This window comes from Abrus precatorius, unplaced genomic scaffold, assembly GCF_003935025.1.
Source record: "Abrus precatorius isolate BTA unplaced genomic scaffold, Abrus_2018 Scaffold7, whole genome shotgun sequence".
In the NCBI taxonomy this organism is placed as follows: Eukaryota; Viridiplantae; Streptophyta; class Magnoliopsida; order Fabales; family Fabaceae; genus Abrus; species Abrus precatorius.
In genome coordinates this window covers 4,767,108-4,789,796 of record NW_020874417.1, presented here as the reverse complement: position 1 = coordinate 4,789,796, position 22,689 = coordinate 4,767,108, and the positions used below count along the sequence as shown (strand labels likewise).

Genomic DNA, 22,689 nt, shown 5'->3' with positions numbered 1-22,689 from the left:
CAGTTAAAGTAATCAAGTATTTTAAAATAAATTCTACATTATTCATGTTTGTAAAAAGTTATAAAGGTCAAAATTATATATTAACTAAGGTATTTTTTGTTTCAAGTTACATCAATAAAAAACATTTTAATTTATATTTAACTTTTTTTTTATACTATTATTTCAAAGTGTCATAAGATACGTATATTAAATAGTTGCCTTGAAAAAATTAAGTATACTAAGGTGGTTAAGAAAAAAGTTTATGTGTCACAATTCTCTAAATTAGAATTTTTACATTAATTCTTCGTGGTTGTGTTTTCTCTTATGTCTATCTCAAAAAAGTTAGCAAGAAAAATATGCATATGTTTATAAAAAAAATTAGTATAAATTTAATTTATCAAATTTTTATTTACTTTTATAAATATTTCATAACTCCTTAAATTCACTCGCATGAAATTCATGCTATAATAAAAAAAAGAATTGTATACGTTAATAAGCAAAATATTAATGAGAGAAATGAAGGTGGGGGAATTGCACCATCTCCGTTTCTCTTTACCTCTCAGACGACAAAGACTTAACTATTAGATTCATGGAACACGTTGCAATTTGAAAAAAGAGACAGTAATTAGTGACGTGGAAGATCCCAAAAATTATTCCAAGTTTCCAAACTACCAAAACATAGGACTATTTTATGCCGAGTAAATTTTTAAATTAGACTTCAAAATAGTATAAGTCGTACATTTTAATTCTTAAAATTTTAAAATTTATTTATTAATATTTCATTTTACAAAATAAAAAAATTAAAAAAATAAACTAAGTTTTATTTGATCATTTTATGTGGTCGTTTACTCATTTTAAAATTAATAACTTGACCGGTTACTCATTTTACGTGGGCTTGTGATTAGAAATCTCAGCTCTACCACTCTCGTCTATCAGCGATTATTAAAATAAGCTTTTACGATGATTAGGCTGACAAATGAGTCATGACCAGAAAATTGGGGCACTATCTCCTCTTAAACTTTACATGCATTTTTGTTTATCCCTACGTACGATAAAACGGCGTAAAATATAATGTGCAGATAATATTATTTATTTAACCAATTAAGTAAAAAAAAAGTGTGGTATTTTTCGCTGAAACAGTGATTAAAAAAATTAGATGCAATTTTATAAATATTATTAATTCTGTTTATTAATTAAAATTAAAGTTTTAATTTTAATTAATTAACAATACTAACAACACTTGTAAAATAATACATAAATTTTCTCCCATAGAAAATTGTAACCTCACACCGGGAAGAAGAGTACTAGTTACACCCCGCAGTATAAACAGCAGCGATTAAGCTTTGACTTGAAATTGTTATTTGTACCATTAATTGGAACACTTATGCTGTAATTTTTATTTATTTTTGTGCTATTTCGTTTATTTTGTATATTTTCTCTGTATATACGTGTCATATTACACGCTAAAAAAAGATACGACAAATTATTCAAACATTATTTCTGTTTGACTTGTGACTGAATCGGGTGATTCCACAGATATAACGCGGAAATTTGCTTTATGGTCTGCAGATTAGGCAACTGCTTTGGTACTAATTAATTTGCCTGCCAACTTTTCTTTTGTCCTTTTCTCCCTTGTTCTGGGGTGAGTTTCATTAAACTATTCTTTTGAGCACACGAAATTAAGAGAAGACATAAAGGAAACTAAAGGATAACTTTCAGTCTGTGGTGTTGTTGGTGGCGAACTCCTGTCAAGTTTCTTTTTGTTTGCTGTACAGTTTGAGCTTGCTCTTCGTCAATTCCTGTTTGAATCCTGATTTCTTTTTGTACTCCTCTCTTTTTACCAAAGGTGTATCCATGTTGAAGGGATCATAATTTTATTTTCTGATTCACATGCATGATGATAGTCAATCAGGATTTAAAAAATGAAAAAAAAAACGAAATTTTAAAAATAATACGCATCATGACAATAAATTATACTAAATTACGAAATTGTGAATGTTTTTATTCATAATTCACCGACTGAATGAATTCAATTTTCATTGTATGCAATAGAATGAATCGTAAGAATCGACATTTACAAGCTTAACTGAAAATAAATAAATAACAATAAGGTCACTTGATACAAATTGGTTCCTGGAGAGGTTAAGTAAATTATAGAAAGGACTTAGCTGAACCTCAGTAGTGGCAATCCACCAAAGAAGATGTAGAGAAGACAATAACGTTTTCTCTAGGCTGAAACGAAAACTTGGATTCTCTCTGATCTTCCTTTGGTGCTGGAAGATTCAAGTCAAACTTCAAGGGTTTCTTGGCCTCTTGCGATTCATGGCTACCACCACCAATATTTCCACTGCTCATAGACTTTGTTGTAGATGTGTTGACAAAATTTCTGTGCCGCCTCATATGTCCCCCCAAGGCTTGCCCAGATGAGAATTCAGCACCGCAGATAGAACACTCATGAACTTTAGATTTTGTTGTAGAAGAAGTAGTAGCAGTGTTGCTGCTACACAAGTTAACCCTATTTGATATTTGCAAGGAGAGGGTGGTGCTTGTGGTGGGGTCACAATGATCAACCTCTTCTTTCACAAAACTAGTAACCGCTTGCTTTTCTTCTGTGAAAGAACCGTTTTGCTTAGGTTTCTTGTAGCTGGCTCTATGTCCCCCAAGTGCTTGGAATGAAGGGAAGCATCGGTTGCAAGTCTTGCATTGGTAAAGTAATAGGCTTGACTTATTATTATTATTGTTATTGTGACGTTGTGGTGTAGGTGCAGCCACGTGATGATTACCTTGAGCCAAGAGAATGAGACAATTAGCCATGTCTTCCTCTTCTTCGGTTCTTTCCCTCAATTCAATTGTGGTGGTGGGTGAGGTTGTGGCACTATCAAGTCCTATGGAAGTGCTAGTGCTACTTCCACCAACACTACAAGGGGTTGAAGGCATGGCTAGCCTAAGAGGGGATGGTGCCCTTTGACGCTTGGTGCGCTTCCCTTTGATGATCATTTGTGTGTGATCATTGGAAACCACAAGTAATTCCTCTTGGACATGCATGTTGTGGTTGTTGTACGTGTCAAGGTGATCAAGAGCGAGTGACAACAAATATATTATAGAGAGAAAAGTGAATAAAGAGAGAAGAGAATGTGGGTGTGAGGGATGGAAGATGCAATGGATGAGAGTGGGAGTTAATTATATATTTGTGGCTGGTGTGAGAGAAGGTTTCAAGTAGAGGCAAAAGGTTATAGTCCGTGAATTGAATAGTATACAACCGCGTTTTGGTTTTGCCAGACTTGCGTTTCCAACCTTGGAAGTTATATATATAGTAGGGATAGGATAATATTGTATTAGACAGGTGTGAAGTGTAGAGAGAGAGATGCAATGTGAAGTATGATGAGGCGAGGCAAGAAGTGAGATTCGGTTGGCTTTGAAGCAAACCCATTACTTTTTCTCAACGATTCCTTTCTGGAATCGGTTTGCAAGCCTGGAACCACACAGAATTTGAAACTTTCACCTCACTTTTTTATCTCCTTTTTAATTATTTGCTTTTCTTGCTTGTGTTTCTGTTCATTCTTAATATGTACATAGTTTCCTTTGTTTATATAGCAGTACAGCTTTTAATTTAACTAATTTTGAGCCCAATTGAATTAATAATCAGTTAACAAACTCTAAGCATGGAAATTATGGGTTGGACACGATCCTTATGGCTTGTGAAGCGAGATTATGCTGTATTATTAATTATTATTTTAGCTTGGAGCCATGACTTCATGATTAATAGTACCTATATGCACTTGCAATAAGAAGGGAATTCATGTGCAGTTGACCCCAACCACTTATTTCGACATTTGTCACTGCCTTAGTGGACAATAATCCAACAATCGCGCCGGATATATGCATCACTCTATTATGTGATTCATATTTCATAGTCTTTCCCAATCATTTGGTGTCGGTAAAAAGCACTATATGTTACGGAAAATATGTTGATTGTATCACTGATAATAGGCACTTAAAGCTATCTTTTTTATACAACGGTATATTTTTTTAAAATCTTTATAAAAAATTGGCATAAATCATAATATTATATTTAGTATTAATTTTTAGTGACTTAAATAATAAAATTTATATACTATATATCCAGAGTGTGACTCCGCCTTTAGTCCTAACTAGTACAATCAATAAATGCACAACCTCATGATGATCATCCATATTTTCTTCTAGTTAATTAAAATGTGAACTAATTGTGTTGTAGGGGCTTTCATACCAACGAAACTACATTCTTATATTCTAGCTATAAAGGGTCAGCTACCTTTTTTCCTCTCCTAAATTAATTTGTCCCGGAATAATTACTTTATTACTTAAATTTTTCAAATGATCGGAATGACATTAGGATTTAAGAAAATATAAGATCGCTCATTCATGAACTAAATGACTAAATTATTATTATCTTACCTTTTTCATTTAATATTTGAATAATACATGTTTATTATGCAGTTTGCTGAATAGAAGTTAGTGCTAAGTTATAAGGCCTAATATAACATTATACCAAAAGTTTTATACGTGCATGGACGGTTGCTATGCCGTAGGGGTTTTCAATTGGAGGTGTAAGGTATAGAGTATATGGAGATAATAGGGTAAGAGAGATTCTTAGCGTATGGAATTCTTATCGAATGGAGGGTTTGTCTTGGGCACGTAACAGCCAACGCCAGCATCAGGTATATATTAGTTGCAGTTAGTGGCTTAAAGCAAAGCATCTTGTTCACTGCTTAATAATCTTAATAAAAGAATAACATGCTTCCCATACCCGTGTATGATATTCTACTTGATCACATGCATCATTCCACCATTAGTGGTTTGAATTTTAGAGCACGAGATAATATTCACAAAATTATTACAGTTTAATACTTATATATGTTTTTAAGAAAATATGTGAAAATAAATATATTTTATCATATTATTATTTTTTAATTTTTATGAGATTTATCACCAACAGTGCTGAGTATAGATTATATTAATTTGCACTGATAGATAGACATAGATATAATTTGCCATCAACGCTCACCGAATTATGTTAATATATCATATTTTATTATTAATTGTTACTGAAATTGATAACGTAGCCAAATTTTTAAAAAAAAATGTAAGATTGGGACGTGTAAGATAGTGTGAACATTACTATTATTATTGTTAAAAGTAAAGGCATGCGCTTCTATTTTTATTTTTTTTTAATCATCATGAATGTATGATATAAATTGCGTCTATATACTCTCCTATACATTTTTCTCTAACGCATCATTGACTGTCGATTAAAATTGATTAAAAATTAAAAAAGGACGAAAAAGGTTTATTTAAAAATGAAAATAACTAATATTCATATATTTTTTATAATTTTTAGTTAACAGTAAAAATAATATTACTAGGATTATTAACTGATGGAGCTTATGGAGCTATATACTGTGTTACATACTTCTTCTTTTGGGTCGCTATTAACTGATTACGTAAAATACTATCAGTCAATCACCCTCACACACACACACACACTACCCACGCTAGTAAGTTTTGGAAACCAGTGTACTGAATATGTTAGTTAAATCTTAAATGAGTTTTTTAATAAATTTTTAATCCAAAATAAATTATATCAATTTAATTCTTTAATTTTAAATTTTTATAAAATTTACATAATTTGAATACTAATTGATACTTCATTATTTTACTACATTTTAATGGATGATAACTTATTTAAAATATTAGTAAATAGCTATTATGAATTGTACATCTATAAATATCTATATTATGTAAAAATTTACACACATAATTTTTATAATAATATTATAAGAATCAATAGTTGGATTAATTTCTAAAAAAATTATTTTTAATAAGAAATGTTATTAGATGTACGCCAATTTATTAAGTTTTACCCCTAATACCATTTGATTCTGGCATACAAACATGGAGCAAAAATCAAAGGTCATGTTTGAATTTTACGGTGCCATTTGAATAATCTTGGATCCTTTGGACTTGAAAACACCATATAATTTCTGACTAAAAATAATTTAAAACTATGTAAAAGCATGATCTACATGGTTGGTTTAAACTATTGTAAGAAAATAACACAGTTACTTTTTTGAAAAATATAATGAGAGTAATTATTTTTCAAAAATAATTTTCGTCGCAAAAAAATTAAGATCCAAAAAACTACGGTTTCGTTAGCCATAAATTGGTTATCTTATAAGGGGTAATTGATATTTTGGTTGTTTCAGTAAGCTATATAAGAATGACTTTGGTTTAAAAACAAAAAGATAATATTTTGGTTTATCTCAGTTGTGAAGCATAGCATATTTATTTATGCTTTAGGGAATTCCCGATCAATATTGGCATTACATTGCCTATAAAAAAAATCTTCAGTTTATTTTTTTTAATTTACATATAATTTTATTTGCCAAGCGTCCTTGCCACATACTATAACAACTATTAGAATAAGTGGCTGACATGATAATTAACTGATATCATGTTAGATTAATATAAAACATGTTACCCAAAGTTTGAGCAAATGACACTATACGATTTCATTCAACATTTCATTAAAGATTAAATAATATGTTATATCTTGTGGCTGTAGTTTAGTGGTAAGAATTCCACGTTGTGGCCGTGGAGACCTGGGCTCGAATCCCAGCAGCCACAATTTTTTAAATTTCTTACATAAGAAAATGTCACTAATATTATTGGCTTTAATTTGAGGTAAAAAAGAGGGTATTCTATCTTACGACAAAAAGACATATCTCAGAATAAACATAAACACCAGAAAGCCCATATGACAAAAAAAAAATTTGTTTTAAAATATTGATAATTTAATATTTTATTTTTAAATTAACAATAAAAGCCATATGCTTTGAAAAGTGTTTTTTTTAATTATTATTTGAAGGTGGCTAAATGCTTTTTATTTCAATAAATCAAAGTTAAAGGTAGAAAAGGAATAATAAGACGAAAACTACAAATTGATGTAACATTTGACTAAGTGGTAAAATTACTGCTCATTCTGTCATTCATTTGTTAAGATGAAGTAAATAAATGCAAGTGTTTTTAGTTTAAAAGCCTTTATAACTGGCTCAAATAACTTCTCCATTACATCGCCTTTGATTAGACATGTTAAAGTGAAATCTAAATTCAAAATCACATTTAATTTTTAAGTAAATTATCATTTTAATCTATGTTATTTTAAAAATTTATTAAAATAATTTTTAAATTAAGTAAAACATTAGTTTAGTTTCTAACATATTTAATTGATAATAATTTTAGTTAAGAATTCATTAAAATAATTTATAATATAAATAAAATGTTATTTAACTTTTAATACATACGATCATCAATCATCAATCATTTTAATTTTTAGCGAAGGATCGGGAGCCTATGTTATTTTTAAAATATAGTAAAATGTTTTTAAAATTAAGTAAAATATTATTTTAGTTAATAATCATTTTAGTTAAAAATTCATTAAAATAATTTATAATATAAATAAAATGTTATTTAACTTTTAATACATACGATCATCAATCATCAATCATTTTAATTTTTAGCGTAGGATCGGGAGCCTATATTATTTTTAAAATATAGTAAAATATTTTTAAAATTAAGTAAAATATTATTTTAGTTAATAATCATTTTAGTTAAAAATTCATTAAAATATTTTATAATATAAATAAAATATTATTTTTATTTTCAATGCATACAATTATCAATCATTTTAATTTTTAATAACACGTCAATCATTTGTAATCACTTACACATTAAATTTACTATGAATAACTTAACTTTGCATGTTAAATGCTATATTAGACATGATACTTAACATTCCGTGATGAAAAAAGAAATATTTAAATATTTAAGAAAATAAATTTTAAAGCATGTTACTTTATCATCACATTATCATTAAATATTACGTGACATAATTAACTAACACTTAACTCTATTAAATTAATTTATTTTAAATTAATGTCTATGTGATATCAAAGATTAAAGAAATTGTTAATTATATATATTAAGAATTAAAATAATTAATAATTACATATATTAAAGATCAAAATGGCATTTTATTTAAATTTTTGACTATTTTGATAAATTCTTAAAACTAACAAAATTAAAATAATTAATAATTACATGTATTAAACACTAAAATAATATTTTAATTAGTTTATATACTTATTTTAATGAAAGATAGTTTACTCTACTTTTTCAATGTTGACTTATATTGCCATACCGGAACCGGCTGCAGCCAGTTTCGTACGAGGGCTCACTCTCAATATAAGGGCGACATGAGCTGAGCTTAGTAGTGGGATAAAAGTCAAACCAACTCTCGAAGTGGTAGCAGATCAGAGACGCACCCATCACCGTTGGATCCTGATCACACGGACAATGCCGATCGGCAACATCATCGTCGGAAGGGCTCAACAAGCCACTCAGTCGGACAACCTCAGGGCCGCTCTCGCCGAATTCATCTCCACATTCATCTTCGTCTTTGCCGGCTCCGGCTCCGCCATCGCGGTCAATAACCTCACCGCAGACGCACCCACCGCCCTCACCTGCGCCGCCGTCGCCCACGCATTCACCCTCTTCGTTGCCGTTTCCGTCAGCGCCAATATTTCCGGCGGCCACGTCAACCCCGCCGTCACCTTTGGCGCCTTCCTCGGCGGCAACATCAGCTTCCTCCGGACCATCCTCTATTGGATCACCCAACTCCTCGGCTCCATCGTCGCTTGCTTGCTCCTCAAATTCGTCACCGGAGGAAAGGTACGACCGTTTCATTTACCGTTATAATAAGTTCCAGTTTGTTGCAACTAACAGTTTGCGTAACGGTAAGTGAGCTTTGTTACGGTGCAACGCAGAGCATACCGGCTTTTGCACTTTCGGGTGGTGTAGGAGTGGGGAACGCCGTGGTGTTAGAGATGGTGATGACGTTTGGGTTGGTGTATACGGTGTACGCGACTTCCGTTGACCCAAAGCGGGGTAGTTTGGGAACGATTGCGCCAATTGCAATCGGGTTCATCGTTGGAGCGAATATTTTGGCCGGTGGGGCTTTTGATGGGGCATCCATGAACCCAGCTGTGTCGTTTGGGCCTGCAGTGGTGAACTGGAGCTGGAGCAACCATTGGGTTTACTGGGTTGGGCCTCTCATTGGTGGTGGGTTTGCTGGATTTATTTATGAACTTGTCTTTATAAGTCACTCACACCCACACCCACCCGCAGCGGCCCAGGAATGATAATTTAAAAATGGAAAGATGGAAGCTCTTCGGTTTGGAATGTTTATGATACATTAATGGTCAACCTGTGTCACGCATGTAAATGTAATTTCAATCCTTCAAATCACAAAACTCAAACTCTTTGATTTTAATCATTTTAATGCGATTTGGGCTGAATTGAAGCAATTAAATTAGTTTGAATTTAACCATTGGAGGCACCTACGTTCTGAGATTAACTTGTGGTAAGGCTTTGTTGACCTGATAGTAATTCAACCCCTAGCCAAATCCTATATAAGGACTACTAGAAGAAACATCGGGCATATGCATCATTTCATAAATCATTACTCTATTAGTTCACATGATTATTATTAAAGTGCTATTTTAAGTTAAACTAAGATTTCTCAATGTTGATGCGATGTGTTGACCAACAATCTAGGAACGTTTATTGCCTTTTAAGACGCTTTGCATCTGTAATCGCTCCAAGAAAATCATGGCTAAAAAAAATGTTTTTCATACCTTGCATGCTTAGAAACACTTAAATTTGAAGAAATAATCGTTTCTTTTTTAAAGTACCTTTCTATCAGGATATTGAAAACAACAAGCGATTATTTCTTCAAATCAAACTAAATCAAACATGCACCTCGTTGCCAGAGAAAATTGCTACGAGTAATGAAAAAAAACTCCATGTATTGCCACAAATAATACTAACTTAACCATAGTAAGTAGTTAAGCCGCAACTTTCTTGGATGTGACTGAATTGACAATGGTAGCAAACTCAGGACCCTGTACAGCAAACAAACATTGACAAGCAATCATTCAAGTTCACTTATAAACTGAAGGAATAAAGCACACTCAGCTCAAAGAATTTTTTAATAAAGCATGTACCTTTAATGAAGCACCACCAACAAGAAATCCATCAATGTCTTCTTGCTTTGAGAGCTCAGCACAGTTGCTCCCATTTACAGACCCTGCAAGACAGATAACTTGTGTTATTAAATAAGAAATAATTTCGAAGATGTCAATAAAGCCAAACTTCTTAAATGGAAGTTTCGCAATTGACAATTTCAGGGTCAATCTATTAATCTAATATCAATTAGAGGTACATGCTTAATTAAAAAAGGCCAGGGTAGATTGCAAAGATTGTTTTAAAATCCCAAAAGTACATGACTTTGATCAAAATTTGCAATCTTAATAAACTGAATCTTAACTTTCACCGACACTAACAACATGCAAAGTTATAAAACTGACATACCTCCATAAATAATTCGCGTTTTCGATGCAACTTCAGCCGAGACATGCTTTTTAAGCCAATCACGAACAGCTGCATGGACTTCCTGGGCTTGCTGGGGTGTGGCCACTTTGCCAGTTCCAATGGCCCATACAGGCTCGTATGCAATAACTATATTATCCCAACTTGGCACTGCATCTGCACATAATGGACATGAATGATGTTATGGAATCAAACTGCAATCCCCTTCCCTCTTTCTTTTCTCCACCTAAAAGAAAATGGATTATAAATAAATACAAACTTTCACCTGCAAAAGCCTTCAATTGCTGGAAACAAACATCGAATGTTTTCCCTGCTTCTCTTTCTTGTAACAGTTCCCCAATACACGCTATCACTCCAAGACCCTCACTCAAAGCATAGCCAGCTTTCTTTCCTATAAACTGGAGTTCACAATCTTCAGTTAATATATTATACATTTGCATCTCTTAAAAAGAAAAGTAGAATACTGATCTTCAGGAAAACCACTATAGAAATTATATCTGAAATTTTTCACCTCATCATTTTCTCCAATTATATGTCTTCGCTCAGAATGTCCGAGAATAACCCATTTGCAGCCAAGGTCTTTTAGTTGCTCCACGCTACAAGAGTCAGATGGAAATCAGGGGTAATCAAGTGAACTTGTTCAAAGAACCACAAGAAGGTAATGATATCATTGGTTTGAATTGAAAATCATATAAAAAACTCCAATAACTAGAATGTGAACAAGTAACTTCCACCATAAAAAAAATACATTTATGAGAAAAGTAAAAATGTTAAAGCATAAAAGGAACCATTTTGCAGGGCCATAAGTGATACCCAAATTAAAGATCAAAACAGTACAGAAACCATGCAGGGGAAGACACCAACTAGCTCCAATAAAGGAACTTATCCTGGTGAAAATCTCAAAATTTGGAGCAGTTAGAACCTATGGAAATGTAAGCGCATAAAAGGTGAGATATAACATGCACAAAAATATATTTCTGGATGCTAATGTCTTAGTGAAATACTAAAAAAGAATAGAAGATGTTCAATTCATCATGGTGTGCACATGTACCTAAAGAGATTGGTTTTAAGCTTTCATGTGATCTGCCAAATTCATGTCTTCAGAAAACCCATAAAGTGAAACTTCAGTGCTGTTAGTGCATGATGCCAAAAGTATAAAGGCTCAGTTTGGGTAAACTTCAAGAGAAGTCCTTATAGGAGGAAAGAGCAATATAAAAAATGAATAAAATTTTTCTATAAATTAGAAACAAAATATGCTTCTCTATTTTTCCAGAAGCTTTTCTCTAATAAGACTCGGATAAATATTTCAGAAATTACAGCTGAGAAGTACAAGTTATGATATGAAACAAAAGAACACATTTTCCCAAAAACTATTCAGCTTAATATAACAATTATGAGTAAAAGATCACATAAGGTCAATGAAGTTCAAAGTAAATCACAAAGAAAACCTTCTGTCTCAAACTGAATTGGAGAAAAAAAGAGATTCAATCAAAAGAAAACTTTACGCCCACTTTGGTCTGTGTTATAATACTGGCAATTTAACTATTGGATATAAAAATATTCATAAGCATTCACGTAATAGCTTAAGCTTTTGGGAGAGATGGCTCAACCAAAAAGATGACTTTGATTTAAGAGAAAATAAACATTTTTCCTTCAATTTCAGCTTCCTTTTTTCTCGTTTCAAAATATCTATTGCAAATTGTTGTAATCATTATTCAACAGGCCTAACATAACAAAAGTCCAACAATAATTAACATGCCAAACTTAACAGGAACGGGGAAGCTAACCTGACTTCTCCAGTGAAAGCCCCACCTTTTCCCACCCATGAATTCTGAGCAGATATCTCTATCCTATCTGTTATTGAGTTTTTCACCTTATCGATATATACGAAGGGAGGTGCAACAACAACATCTGTACTTCTCACAAAATGGAAAGGATTAAAAATGGAATAAAAAGACAATATAATCAACAGGATTATCAAGAATAAGTTTCTAGCATAAACACCTACTAGATGTGTACTTTTTTGTTTTTCTTTTATTAATCTCAACTAGACACCTAGTCCATTTCAATATGACAGAAAAAGTCCACTTAGAACCAAGGTATCACATAATTAGGAATTTGGGAATAGATATTATATTTCATATCAACATTTTGGTAACCCAAATGTATCAGCATGGCAGGGGAAAAAAGCATTTTCAATCTCAGTAACTGATATTCTTTTATTTACAGATTTTAGGAGTTAAAAATAAGAAAATGAGCCTTTTATTTTGTCTACTTCAACTTTCTACTAGAAACACATCAAATTCAAGTAGAAAATTGAATATATCTTACCAACGTAAGGCTCCAATTTTGCACTGTTCAAGTCAGAGACAAGCTTACTGATGGAGTCTTTGGTTCCATTCTAGAGATAAGAAATAATTTTTTTAAGAAAAGTATTTAAAGATAGAGGCAGTGAGGCAGTGTATTGAAGGAGAAAATACTATTATATGTAAAGTAGTAGGCTAGTAGCTGAATGAATTAGCTATTGTGTGAAGACGAATAAAATGTGTTAACTATAATTATAGGTGATTGAGCAAGTGAAACAAAAGAACAACTGAACAAAACAAACAAAAAAGGAGTGCCAATATCAGAAATCTGGTAACAAAAGATAATGAAATATTTATAGATTAAAGACAATAAATGTGCCATCCATAATTATAAGTAATTGAGCAAATGAAACAAAAGAAGAATGAACAAAGAAAACAAAAAGGGACTTCCTACCTCAGAAATCTGATAAGAAACAATTTTGTTATTTTAAGAATGATAGGTAAACAGACTCAACATTGAACAATGAAGGAAAAATCTTACAGACAGATAACATCTACATGAAGCTATTTCCCAAAAATATTAAGAAAGTGTCAAAAAGCTCGTGTTTATACTTAACAATCCATCACTCCACCATAATGAGTGAAGAATAATTAAATAAACTTTAAGAGTTCTCTTGATTCTCTAACATTGAGAGTAGTTTATCACATAACATGAACAAGTTATGATTATAACATTGCTAAAGTGCATCTCAAACAAGCTTGCTCCACTATAAATTCCAGGTTGGGAAGGGGGAGATGGATAGAAAGAAGGGGGCAATTGAAATGGCTTATTTAAGCTTATCAAAATGTCTTATGACCTTATTTGAAACTCTTTTTTAATTTATTTCAATAAGCTTCACAACTGAACTTATAAATAAACTCACATTTTATAATAATTTATTAAAATAAGCGTTTGATTAAGCTATTTATCTAAATGTGTCCTTAGAGACTAATTATGGACAGATCAAAAGTGGAGGGCTTAGTTGAAGATGAAAACTCAGCAAGTTCACCATGGCGATGGATCTTCAACTAAAAAAGATATGTGAAGAATTAACATGGGGACTTTACATTCCAATAATTACTAATGAGCTGCTAAATAAGCAAGATGTTTATTTTTAAAAAAATTAAATATTAAATAAGCTATGCGAAGTATTACATACTAGTAAAGAATAAGTGAACAACCCCTGTCAATCAATCAAAAAGAAAATAGGGTATAAACTATACTTACACACTTCCAATTGCCACCAACAAAGAACTGCAACCACACAGAAAGGAAAAGATGAATCAATATATACAATAAGAAGAATACTAGCGACACACTTTCTAGGTAACTATCTCTAAACCAATAACTAAGGATAAAATGTCTGAATTAAATAAACGCTAGCTAGATTTTATACGCAAAATTGTATCATAATACATTGAGTTATACACAGACAAATGACAATGGAAATGATAGCAACTAACAAACGCAGCCCGTTAAGAAGAATTAAAATTCCTCAGTGAAATCACAATGACACGAATCTAACTCCCCCATAGAAAGTTGTGACTTTTTAAAAAGGGCATGATAATAAAATTGATTGAAAAAATAGTGAGTACCTTGCCAGAGCCAGCCATGGCAACTACGCCACGCGCAGGTTTATGAGAAGAGAAGGAGAGATTGGAATGGACGTTTTGGAAGAACGAAAGAGAGGAAGAGAAAGGTTGAGAGTTGAGAGAACGGAGATTGGAGAAGAGTGATGTTGAGGTTGCTGCCATTGATTGAAGAAGTGCAAAGGAAAGAAACGGTTTAACAGTAAATCTAAGTCGGGATTGGAGGGACAAAGATTATCCTGCTTTCGTGGGTTACAGTTCAGAGTGTGTGTGTGTGTGCGCGCGCCGCTAACTTGTGACTTCACAGTTCCTTCACTTTGGTTCTGTGTTGCAAAGGAAAAACTATGAAATCCCCACGCGCGCCTCGTCATCGTCAATGCCACACGTTGGTATCGTGGATCAGGGACCGTAATGGGAACCAAATTATATTTTAATATAAAAATTATAATTTCTAGTATTATGGATTCATATAACACTCATTTAAATAAATTTTATGATTTCAAATATAAACAAAAAATAACTAAAGCATGCTAATTAAAAAAATTCGTTAATCTCTTTTAATACTTTTACTTCTATAAAAATTTTTGCATATTCTAATATGTCCTTCGAAATTATTTAAAAATAATTTAATAATTTTATTAGCATTAAATTGAAACTCACTCTAAAAAAACAAAAGCACTGATTTTACCTAATTTTAATTTACTTTTACACTACACTTATTAAACTTAACCAAATTTATTCAGCATATGAATCAATATCATTGTGTGGATATCAAACACCAACAACCAAAAGTCAAATTTAACATAAATATTAAGTCACTTATGTTAAAGTCACAAACATATAATGCAAAAAAAACTACAAAAATATAGTTGATTGTGAATTGAAGCTATTCAATCCAACTTTGTACAAGTAGCAAGCTTATAAAACATGAGGATAAAAAAGGTAAGGTTTATTCAGACTTTTAAAATAGCAGCAACTCACATGATACTGTATATGCAGTAGACCTATGCAAGTCAACCAACTTTTCAACCCATAATATTTTTTATATATAAAAAAGTCTATTATAGCAATACTTATCAAAATTACAGCTTACTTTTAATTTTTATAACTTTTACATTATAAATAAATAAAAATATCTAATCTAATAAACTCAAACATAGTAAAACTTAAAACATCACAAATTCATCTAACAAATTTAAACAAAATCAATCTAAATGGTTTCAATTATTTAAACCAAACACTTCAATATATGCAACTTGAGCATGCTTGAGCCAACCCATTTGAATTCACCAATTATGTAAAGCTTAAATGGACTCAATTTCAAAAGTTTAATTTTATACAAATAGGAGACTTACGCGAGTTAGGCTCACTAAGTATAAAATTATTCAGTTTTTTTTAAATGATGACTCAAACTCAACCCTATGCAAGTGATAGACTTTTGCATGCTACCTTACTTTTCAGCTCATTCTATATTTTTCCTTTTTTTAAAAAAATTATTATAACATGTTTTATTTATTAATATTGCGTTTTAATTTTAGTTTTTACAGTAAAAAATAACCAATAAATATAATCTGATAAATTTAAAATAAAGTCAAACATATTAAAACTTAAAACTTCTCCATCAACTAAATTTAACACACATATTTTTAGTAGTTTCAATTATATTAAAGCAACTATTCCAATATGGGCAACTCAAGCTTGTGCAAGTTAGCTTGAACCTGTGATGCAAGTTTAAATGAATTGAACTGAAAAAATTTGAATTGATTCGAACTTTAATTTAAATGATTCAAACCTTCATATTTCTCAAGTATATTCAAGTCAATTTATTAGATTAACTCACTCTATAGCTCTAATAGTAATAAATAGTCAAATACTATATAAACCATTAATTAAAATATTAGTCTATAAACAATAGAAATTATGCTTTAAGGTCTTTAAATTTCTTTTCTTTTTCAAAATAATTCTTAAGTCATGAATTTTGATATGATTAATTTGGCTAATGAAATATATGAACTTTAAGAAACTAATTTGAGGACTAAATATGTTTAACAATCACACATATAAATTTTATCTTTCAAGAACTAACATGATTGCCATTGTAATTCTTAGAGATCATTTAACTATGTAGTAACTCTAATAATATTGATACTGCGCTGTTAGGTGTTAATGAGTAATTCCCTTGTTATAGTTGCCCATGATAAAAATGCGGTAGCATGTCTAGACTTTCGTACGTTTCTTCACGTAGATTAACAAGTTGACCTTTTCATGAATAGAATAAATAATCACAGAGTGAAAATATTTATAAAAAAAAACAGTAAAAGGTGACACTATTTGAGTAAAGGAGACAATCTTTATGCTCCCAGTGAACTTCTGTGAACCATTTTTATCTTTTCGGATTTTAGATGAAGAAGTCGCCTTAATATTTTTTGTTGTTGTGAACTGCCTATTTAGGTACTTTAAAAATGATTTGAGGGTGATTAATAGGGTAAGGACTAAGGATAATCTAAATATTTAGTATCTATAACATTTTGCAGGGCCAATGTATCGTGACAAAACATTCCAATACAAGAAAGTTTGGAAGAGAAAAAAGAGTCTCTATTTTATCTATTATTGTTTTATTAAGGTTGTTTTGTTAAAAAAAAAATTGTAATTTATTAAGATTTTGTTTTGTTGTGTTTGTAACTTCTGAGATTGCAAAGATTTTTTAGATTTAAATATGTATGCAAGTTTACAATTTTTTTATTTATCTATTCTTATACTACTATAATGCTCTAATATCTTAAGATATTTTACTTTGTCGATGTTGTTTGATATTTTTTAATAAATGATTCCTTGACAAGAAAAAATTTCATTTATCGTCCCTCTTTCTTTTCTTTTCTTTTCTTTTTTTCACGTTGATATTGGGTTTCTTTGCATACAAAACATGGGCTGATTTTTCTAGATTATTACATATTTTATAATCACAATTTTAGCGTCAGAAGTTGTTTAATGCTTTTACATTTATGCGGTTTAATTAAAAGGTAATTCCTGACATTTTTATATGAATTTTTAAATATTTTTTGTTTAAATAAAGACCAAAATTAAAAGATAATATGATGTGTGAGAACTAAAATGTAGAATTAGAACTAAAATGTAGAATTATTTTCATATATATATATATATATATATATATATATATATATATATATATGTGTGTGTGTGTGTGTGTCGTTTAACTTGCTATCATTATATAGATATATATATATATATATATATATAATATAATATAAAAAATCTTTACATTCTCGACATATTTAAATTAAACTCTTATTTGTGTTTAAGAATTAAAATGAGGTGTTTTATTTTTATGTGTACTGAAATGAGAAACGCCGTTCAATGTAGAAACCAAATCTAATATCATTATAATGCTGGCAAACCGTACGAATCAATTCATAAATATTTTTAATGTAGAGATCTAAATGTAAAATATTTTCATGTACAGGTCAAAATAAAAATTAGAGGAAGTATGAAGACAATTTTTAATTTAACATCAAACATGTGTTTGGAAAGACTCAGCTTTTTAAGCAAATTAGTATAATATAATTTTTTAAAACAAGTTAAATATGTTGAATGAATATTTTCAGTATGATACTTCAGTAGAGTTGAATACACTGAAAGAGATACAATTTTTATATGTAGATACGAAATGTCAACCTTATTTGTTTGAACTATTTAATAAATTTTTATAAAGTACGAGGTCAATCAACTTGTTGAATCATTTTATATGCTTTAAACATTTATAAATATATTATTCAAAAATTTTAATATTTATTTGTATTTTAAAAATATATTATTCATTAAAATAAAATAATACGACAAAATATTTATTAATTTTATTTTTTATGAAACTTTATAAAGTTAAATACCTGAGTTTAACACCCAGTGTCGACTCATTTACTCGTCCTTGAAGACATGCAATTTAAGAGACCAGACTGTAGTTTTTTTATAATCTTCTGGAGAGAATAAGTAATAAGTAAATGTGATAAAACACAACTTTTGATGTAATCGTCTTTTATGTTCTTCCATCCGAAACCATATGAATAATTGAGTATACAAAACTCAATCAGGGTTGGGGGGAATATAAAGCAAAATGCTATAAACATAATTATTTAGACTACAGGAGCAACGACTAATCAAAGAATTTTTAAAACTAGCAAGCAAAAAATATTATTGCTGAAAAAAACAAATTATGTGGATAATTTATTCCTTGCGTTTGGGGGCATAGAGTTGTATCCCTCGTTTATTCAGGCTTTGTATTGGTCTAGCATTCCTCTCTGCATGCTGCCATAGAGTGGACCATACATAGGTGAGTTAGAGACAGTTGAAGTTGATATCCCTAGTTTCTTTTTTTCTCTCAGAAAGAAATTGTTCAATATTATTGAACTCAATTTATATGTTTATTTTCATTGTGTGTGTTATTAATGCAGGAAATCAAAGTAGAATACTTACATCATGGACAGCCTCTCTAAGTAACCTGACTTGGGCCCTTGACACACTTCTTATCTAAAGGACATGTAAGTTAAAATGTTCAGGTAAACAGCTAATTAAGATAATCCCAATGCAAATAAAAATTTGAAAGACTTTTTTAATGATGTCCATGTATCTCTTTTTTAAAAGTTAATTTTCCTTAAATAGTTTAATCCAAATTTCTTAAAAAGAAAAAAAAGATCTCAGGGTGATACAATAAAAGAAATAAGAAAGAAAAAGAGAGAAATAAAAGACGTCAGAGTGATGAGATTATAATGTAAAAACGAATAAGAAATTCGAAAAAATTGATAGCTAAGAATATCAAAACTGCTAAAAGAGTGAATGAAAAGGGTATTTGAAGGTTAAGTTATAATGAATGGAACCTTTTTGTTAATAGTCCAAATGACACCTTCAGTGCAAGGAGGGACAGTGAGGGAGCCCATGTATCTAAAGTACTTCTTGCCACCTAACTTGATTTCTGAGGGATCAAACACCCCAATGCTCTTTTCTGTTTCTTCATCCACCATGGTTTTTATGTATTTTGACAACTGAAACAGTTTCAAGCACACTTATTCAGATAAATAAATATGCTAAAAAACCCGTTTTAATCTTTATTGATCCATTATAGAACATATTTGTGTGTGTTTTCATTTCCTCAATTTGGATCATCAAACAAAATGCTTTTACCTTGTTGAGAACAGGATCGGACCGACCAATCTTATACAGAAGTCCAACAACAGCTGTCTTGCTTTTCCCGTTTGTGTTTGGGCTTTCATGAACCATATGGAGCTCCAAGTCATACCTAATATTTCAGTTTTTTAATTTAAAAAATTAATTTTAATCTTCTTCCTCAAATAAAATAAGGGCAAAAATTTTAATATTTACTTATAACTCTAAATTTAATTTAAAGGAAACACTAAAAATAACTATCAACATTTGTTTGATAGACATAATATGATAGAATATTAGAATTATTAACCGTTTGATGCATACTAAAATAATAAATTAAATATATAGTACCATTGTATCTTGTCTATTTCAAACTCAACTAAATTCAATGATAAAATTTATACTTAAAAAAAATTACACCAGACGAATATATTATACCTAATCTTTATCCGTAAAATAATATTTATCAGTAAGAAGAATTCTTGTGTTAAATAATAGTGAATGCCTTTATACAAAACAAATGAGACTCACTACGTGGATAAAAAATGAAAACAGTAAAAGAAAATGATTGTGAAGCAAAACAGACCTCCTGCCATTGATGGTATGTTCAGAAGGTGAGTGCCAGTGGCACTGTTGCAGAAAAAACTCAGTGCCGTTTATGTTTATTGATCCTGCCTCTTCCGTCCATTTCAGCTGCATCCGTTATAAGTAAATGTTTATATCAAGAGATTTCAGATTGTAATCTAAGGTTAAGTCACGAATCAAATTAAATAATATATTGTTAGCACGTTTCAATTCATGTTTAAATAAATATAAATTTATATTGTTATTAGTTGTAATTGAGATGTTAAATCTATGTTAACAAATATTTCAAACTTATTTTCAAAAACAAACTGTATCTTATCTTCTTAACTTAATCTCGGTCATTAAAAAAGAAAAACTTAATCCGGACAAAACCGCGTTTAGTGCTAATTAAGTGCCAGCTACCTATGATATGATGACAGTTAATTGGCTAGAGATGTTGACAAAAGGATTTGGGTGGTCAATAATTTAGAAAACATACACAGTATCCCAAACATAAAATATCATTTCATTTTATTATAAAATTTACATAAGTTAAATAAATAAGAAAGAATCCTTGAATTTATAAATTGCATCAGGTTCAGTTATTTTATGCTAATTATTTTTTATAAATCAATAAAAAATTGTTAAGAAAATAATGTAGGAATATATATATTATTCATTTGTAAAAACTAATACTACTGTACAACTAAATATCTATGATTTTTCAGGGTGCATTATTGGGACTCTATGATGTCTCTCCCACTCGCTTATGTAGGTGAGTTCAGGAATCAGCAGTTTTCTGCAAATATCTTCAGATGAGAGGGGAAACCCACACACACTCAAAGAGAGATGCTACAATGAAGGGTTTTTCTTTTTTAACCACATGAGTGAAATAAAAACATATTTTCATAAATTCTCAACTGTGCAGACATTGCCCAGGTGCAGATACAGAACTAAGGATCCTTAAAGGCAAAACTATAGAAACTGTATTACATTGAAACACAAATAAATATAAATCTAACACAAATGTTATAGTTAATAGGCTTCAAAATAAACGTAACTCGTATTCATTCAAACATGTTAAAAGAAAAATTTTGAGTCGAGTGATATTCTTGATTGATTACCTGAATATCATGGCCTCTATTTCTGACCGTGGCATTCTGAGGCTTATAGTATTTCTTTAGCTCCCCTAACTTCCGTACCACTCTCACTCTGTGGCTTGACAAATCAATGGGAGATTGCATCGTGCCACTTTTACATGTAGCCCATTCCTTCTTCAGTTCCCCCCAGTGTGAGGGACCCTTCTCACTCCCTTTTATGTAATCAAACTCGCTTTCATCCTCTGCACAATACCCGCATAGATCAATGTACGTACAGACATCAACTGACTCAAATTAAGCCACATAGATCAAATGAATCAAAAGAAGAAAAAGGATCTTGTTATGCTTACCAACTTCCTGTGCTCTAATCCATATTGTTGATTGTAGTAGGATGGTTAATAGTATTAACAAATTTGGAAGGAAGAGTGTGACCTTGCTTTGATGCTTCATGTTAATTTGAAGCAAAAGATAACGAAGATTAGGGACTTCTAATCAATTAATCAGCAGAAGATGAAAGAGGGGAATGAAAAGAATGGATTTTTTGGAGATGGAACTTGGAAGGGCATTCAATATATATATTCATTGATAAGCATTAACATGTTTTAAGGAAACGGTGAGGGAAAGTGAAACTTCCTAGATGATGGAATTTCGGTTTCTAAATCCTTTATTTTTTTATTTCCCTATTTGGCTATTCTTATGTTAAGTGTGAACTTGGAATCTTTCGTACTTAAAAAAAAACGAGAGGTCAGTTCCATTCCAACAAAGATTGGTTGTCCATTTTAATATCAATGTCTTTGGAAAAAATGAAACATAGTATATGAAGTCATTGAGAAAAAAGAGCCATGTTATTTAAATATCTATCTTGAACGCACATATCATATAATTTATTTTATTATAATTATTATCTCTCCTAAAATTTTAAAATGGGCACGTGTACCGTGTCCTCACACGAGTGCCTTTGACGGAGTCTCAAAACAACATTTCTAGAAAAAAAAAAAGAAAAAGAACAAGTTAAATTTGATTCAACTAAAATCCTCTCATATTTGCGCGCAAATACGAGGATCATATTCCGTGTTTAAAAATGCAAAAATATGAAAATACGAGGATCATATTCCGTGTTTAAAAATGCAAAAATATGAAACATAAAACAAAAATATAAAAATACGGAACATAAACCTCATGTAACATGAGAAGATCTTTTTCATATTTTTTATTTTTTACTTTTACCAAGAATATCGAAATAATTTTGAACATTAGTAATGTCCTTTGAGTATTTTACATGTCTTGTTTGTAAGAATTCAAATTTAAACTGAAATGAAGACATTCATTTCATTTTTTTATTTTTAATGCAAAATAAAGAGGTGAAATCAATTGATATATTTAAATAAGGAGAAAATAACCCTGCTACGTGGGGTATATGGAATTCTATGTATAACTTCCATGAAATT

General features: G+C 30.6%; 3 protein-coding genes, 1 non-coding gene and 1 pseudogene across 4 annotated transcripts; 2 read left to right on the top strand and 3 right to left on the bottom strand.

The window, feature by feature from the left end:
• Window positions 1-2,154: 2,154 nt before the first annotated feature.
• Window positions 2,155-3,024, bottom strand: LOC113873599 (zinc finger protein ZAT5-like). The gene has a single exon (XM_027511787.1). The coding sequence runs from the start codon at window positions 3,022-3,024 to the stop codon at window positions 2,155-2,157; it is 870 nt and encodes a 289-aa protein (XP_027367588.1).
• Window positions 3,025-6,573: 3,549 nt separating this feature from the next.
• On the top strand, window positions 6,574-6,645 carry TRNAH-GUG. Its single transcript has one exon. It is a non-coding gene; the product is annotated as a tRNA-His (tRNA).
• Window positions 6,646-8,306: 1,661 nt separating this feature from the next.
• LOC113873665 lies at window positions 8,307-9,163 on the top strand (annotated as a pseudogene).
• A 457-nt stretch (window positions 9,164-9,620) lies between these two features.
• Window positions 9,621-14,766, bottom strand: LOC113873664 (triosephosphate isomerase, chloroplastic-like). Its single transcript, XM_027511902.1, has 9 exons — window positions 14,409-14,766; window positions 14,041-14,067; window positions 12,799-12,868; window positions 12,255-12,378; window positions 10,979-11,063; window positions 10,733-10,865; window positions 10,450-10,623; window positions 10,083-10,165; window positions 9,621-9,980 (listed from the first exon to the last, which is right to left on the bottom strand). Exons 1-9 carry the CDS (start codon window positions 14,565-14,567, stop codon window positions 9,924-9,926), a joined length of 912 nt encoding a protein of 303 aa, XP_027367703.1. The 5' UTR covers window positions 14,568-14,766; the 3' UTR covers window positions 9,621-9,923.
• A 3,875-nt stretch (window positions 14,767-18,641) lies between these two features.
• Window positions 18,642-21,691, bottom strand: LOC113873470 (alpha carbonic anhydrase 7-like). The gene is made up of 7 exons (XM_027511600.1): window positions 21,592-21,691; window positions 21,266-21,483; window positions 20,164-20,270; window positions 19,596-19,710; window positions 19,292-19,456; window positions 18,891-18,944; window positions 18,642-18,722 (listed from the first exon to the last, which is right to left on the bottom strand). The coding sequence occupies exons 1-7, from the start codon at window positions 21,689-21,691 to the stop codon at window positions 18,642-18,644; spliced, it is 840 nt and encodes a 279-aa protein (XP_027367401.1).
• Window positions 21,692-22,689: the final 998 nt, after the last annotated feature.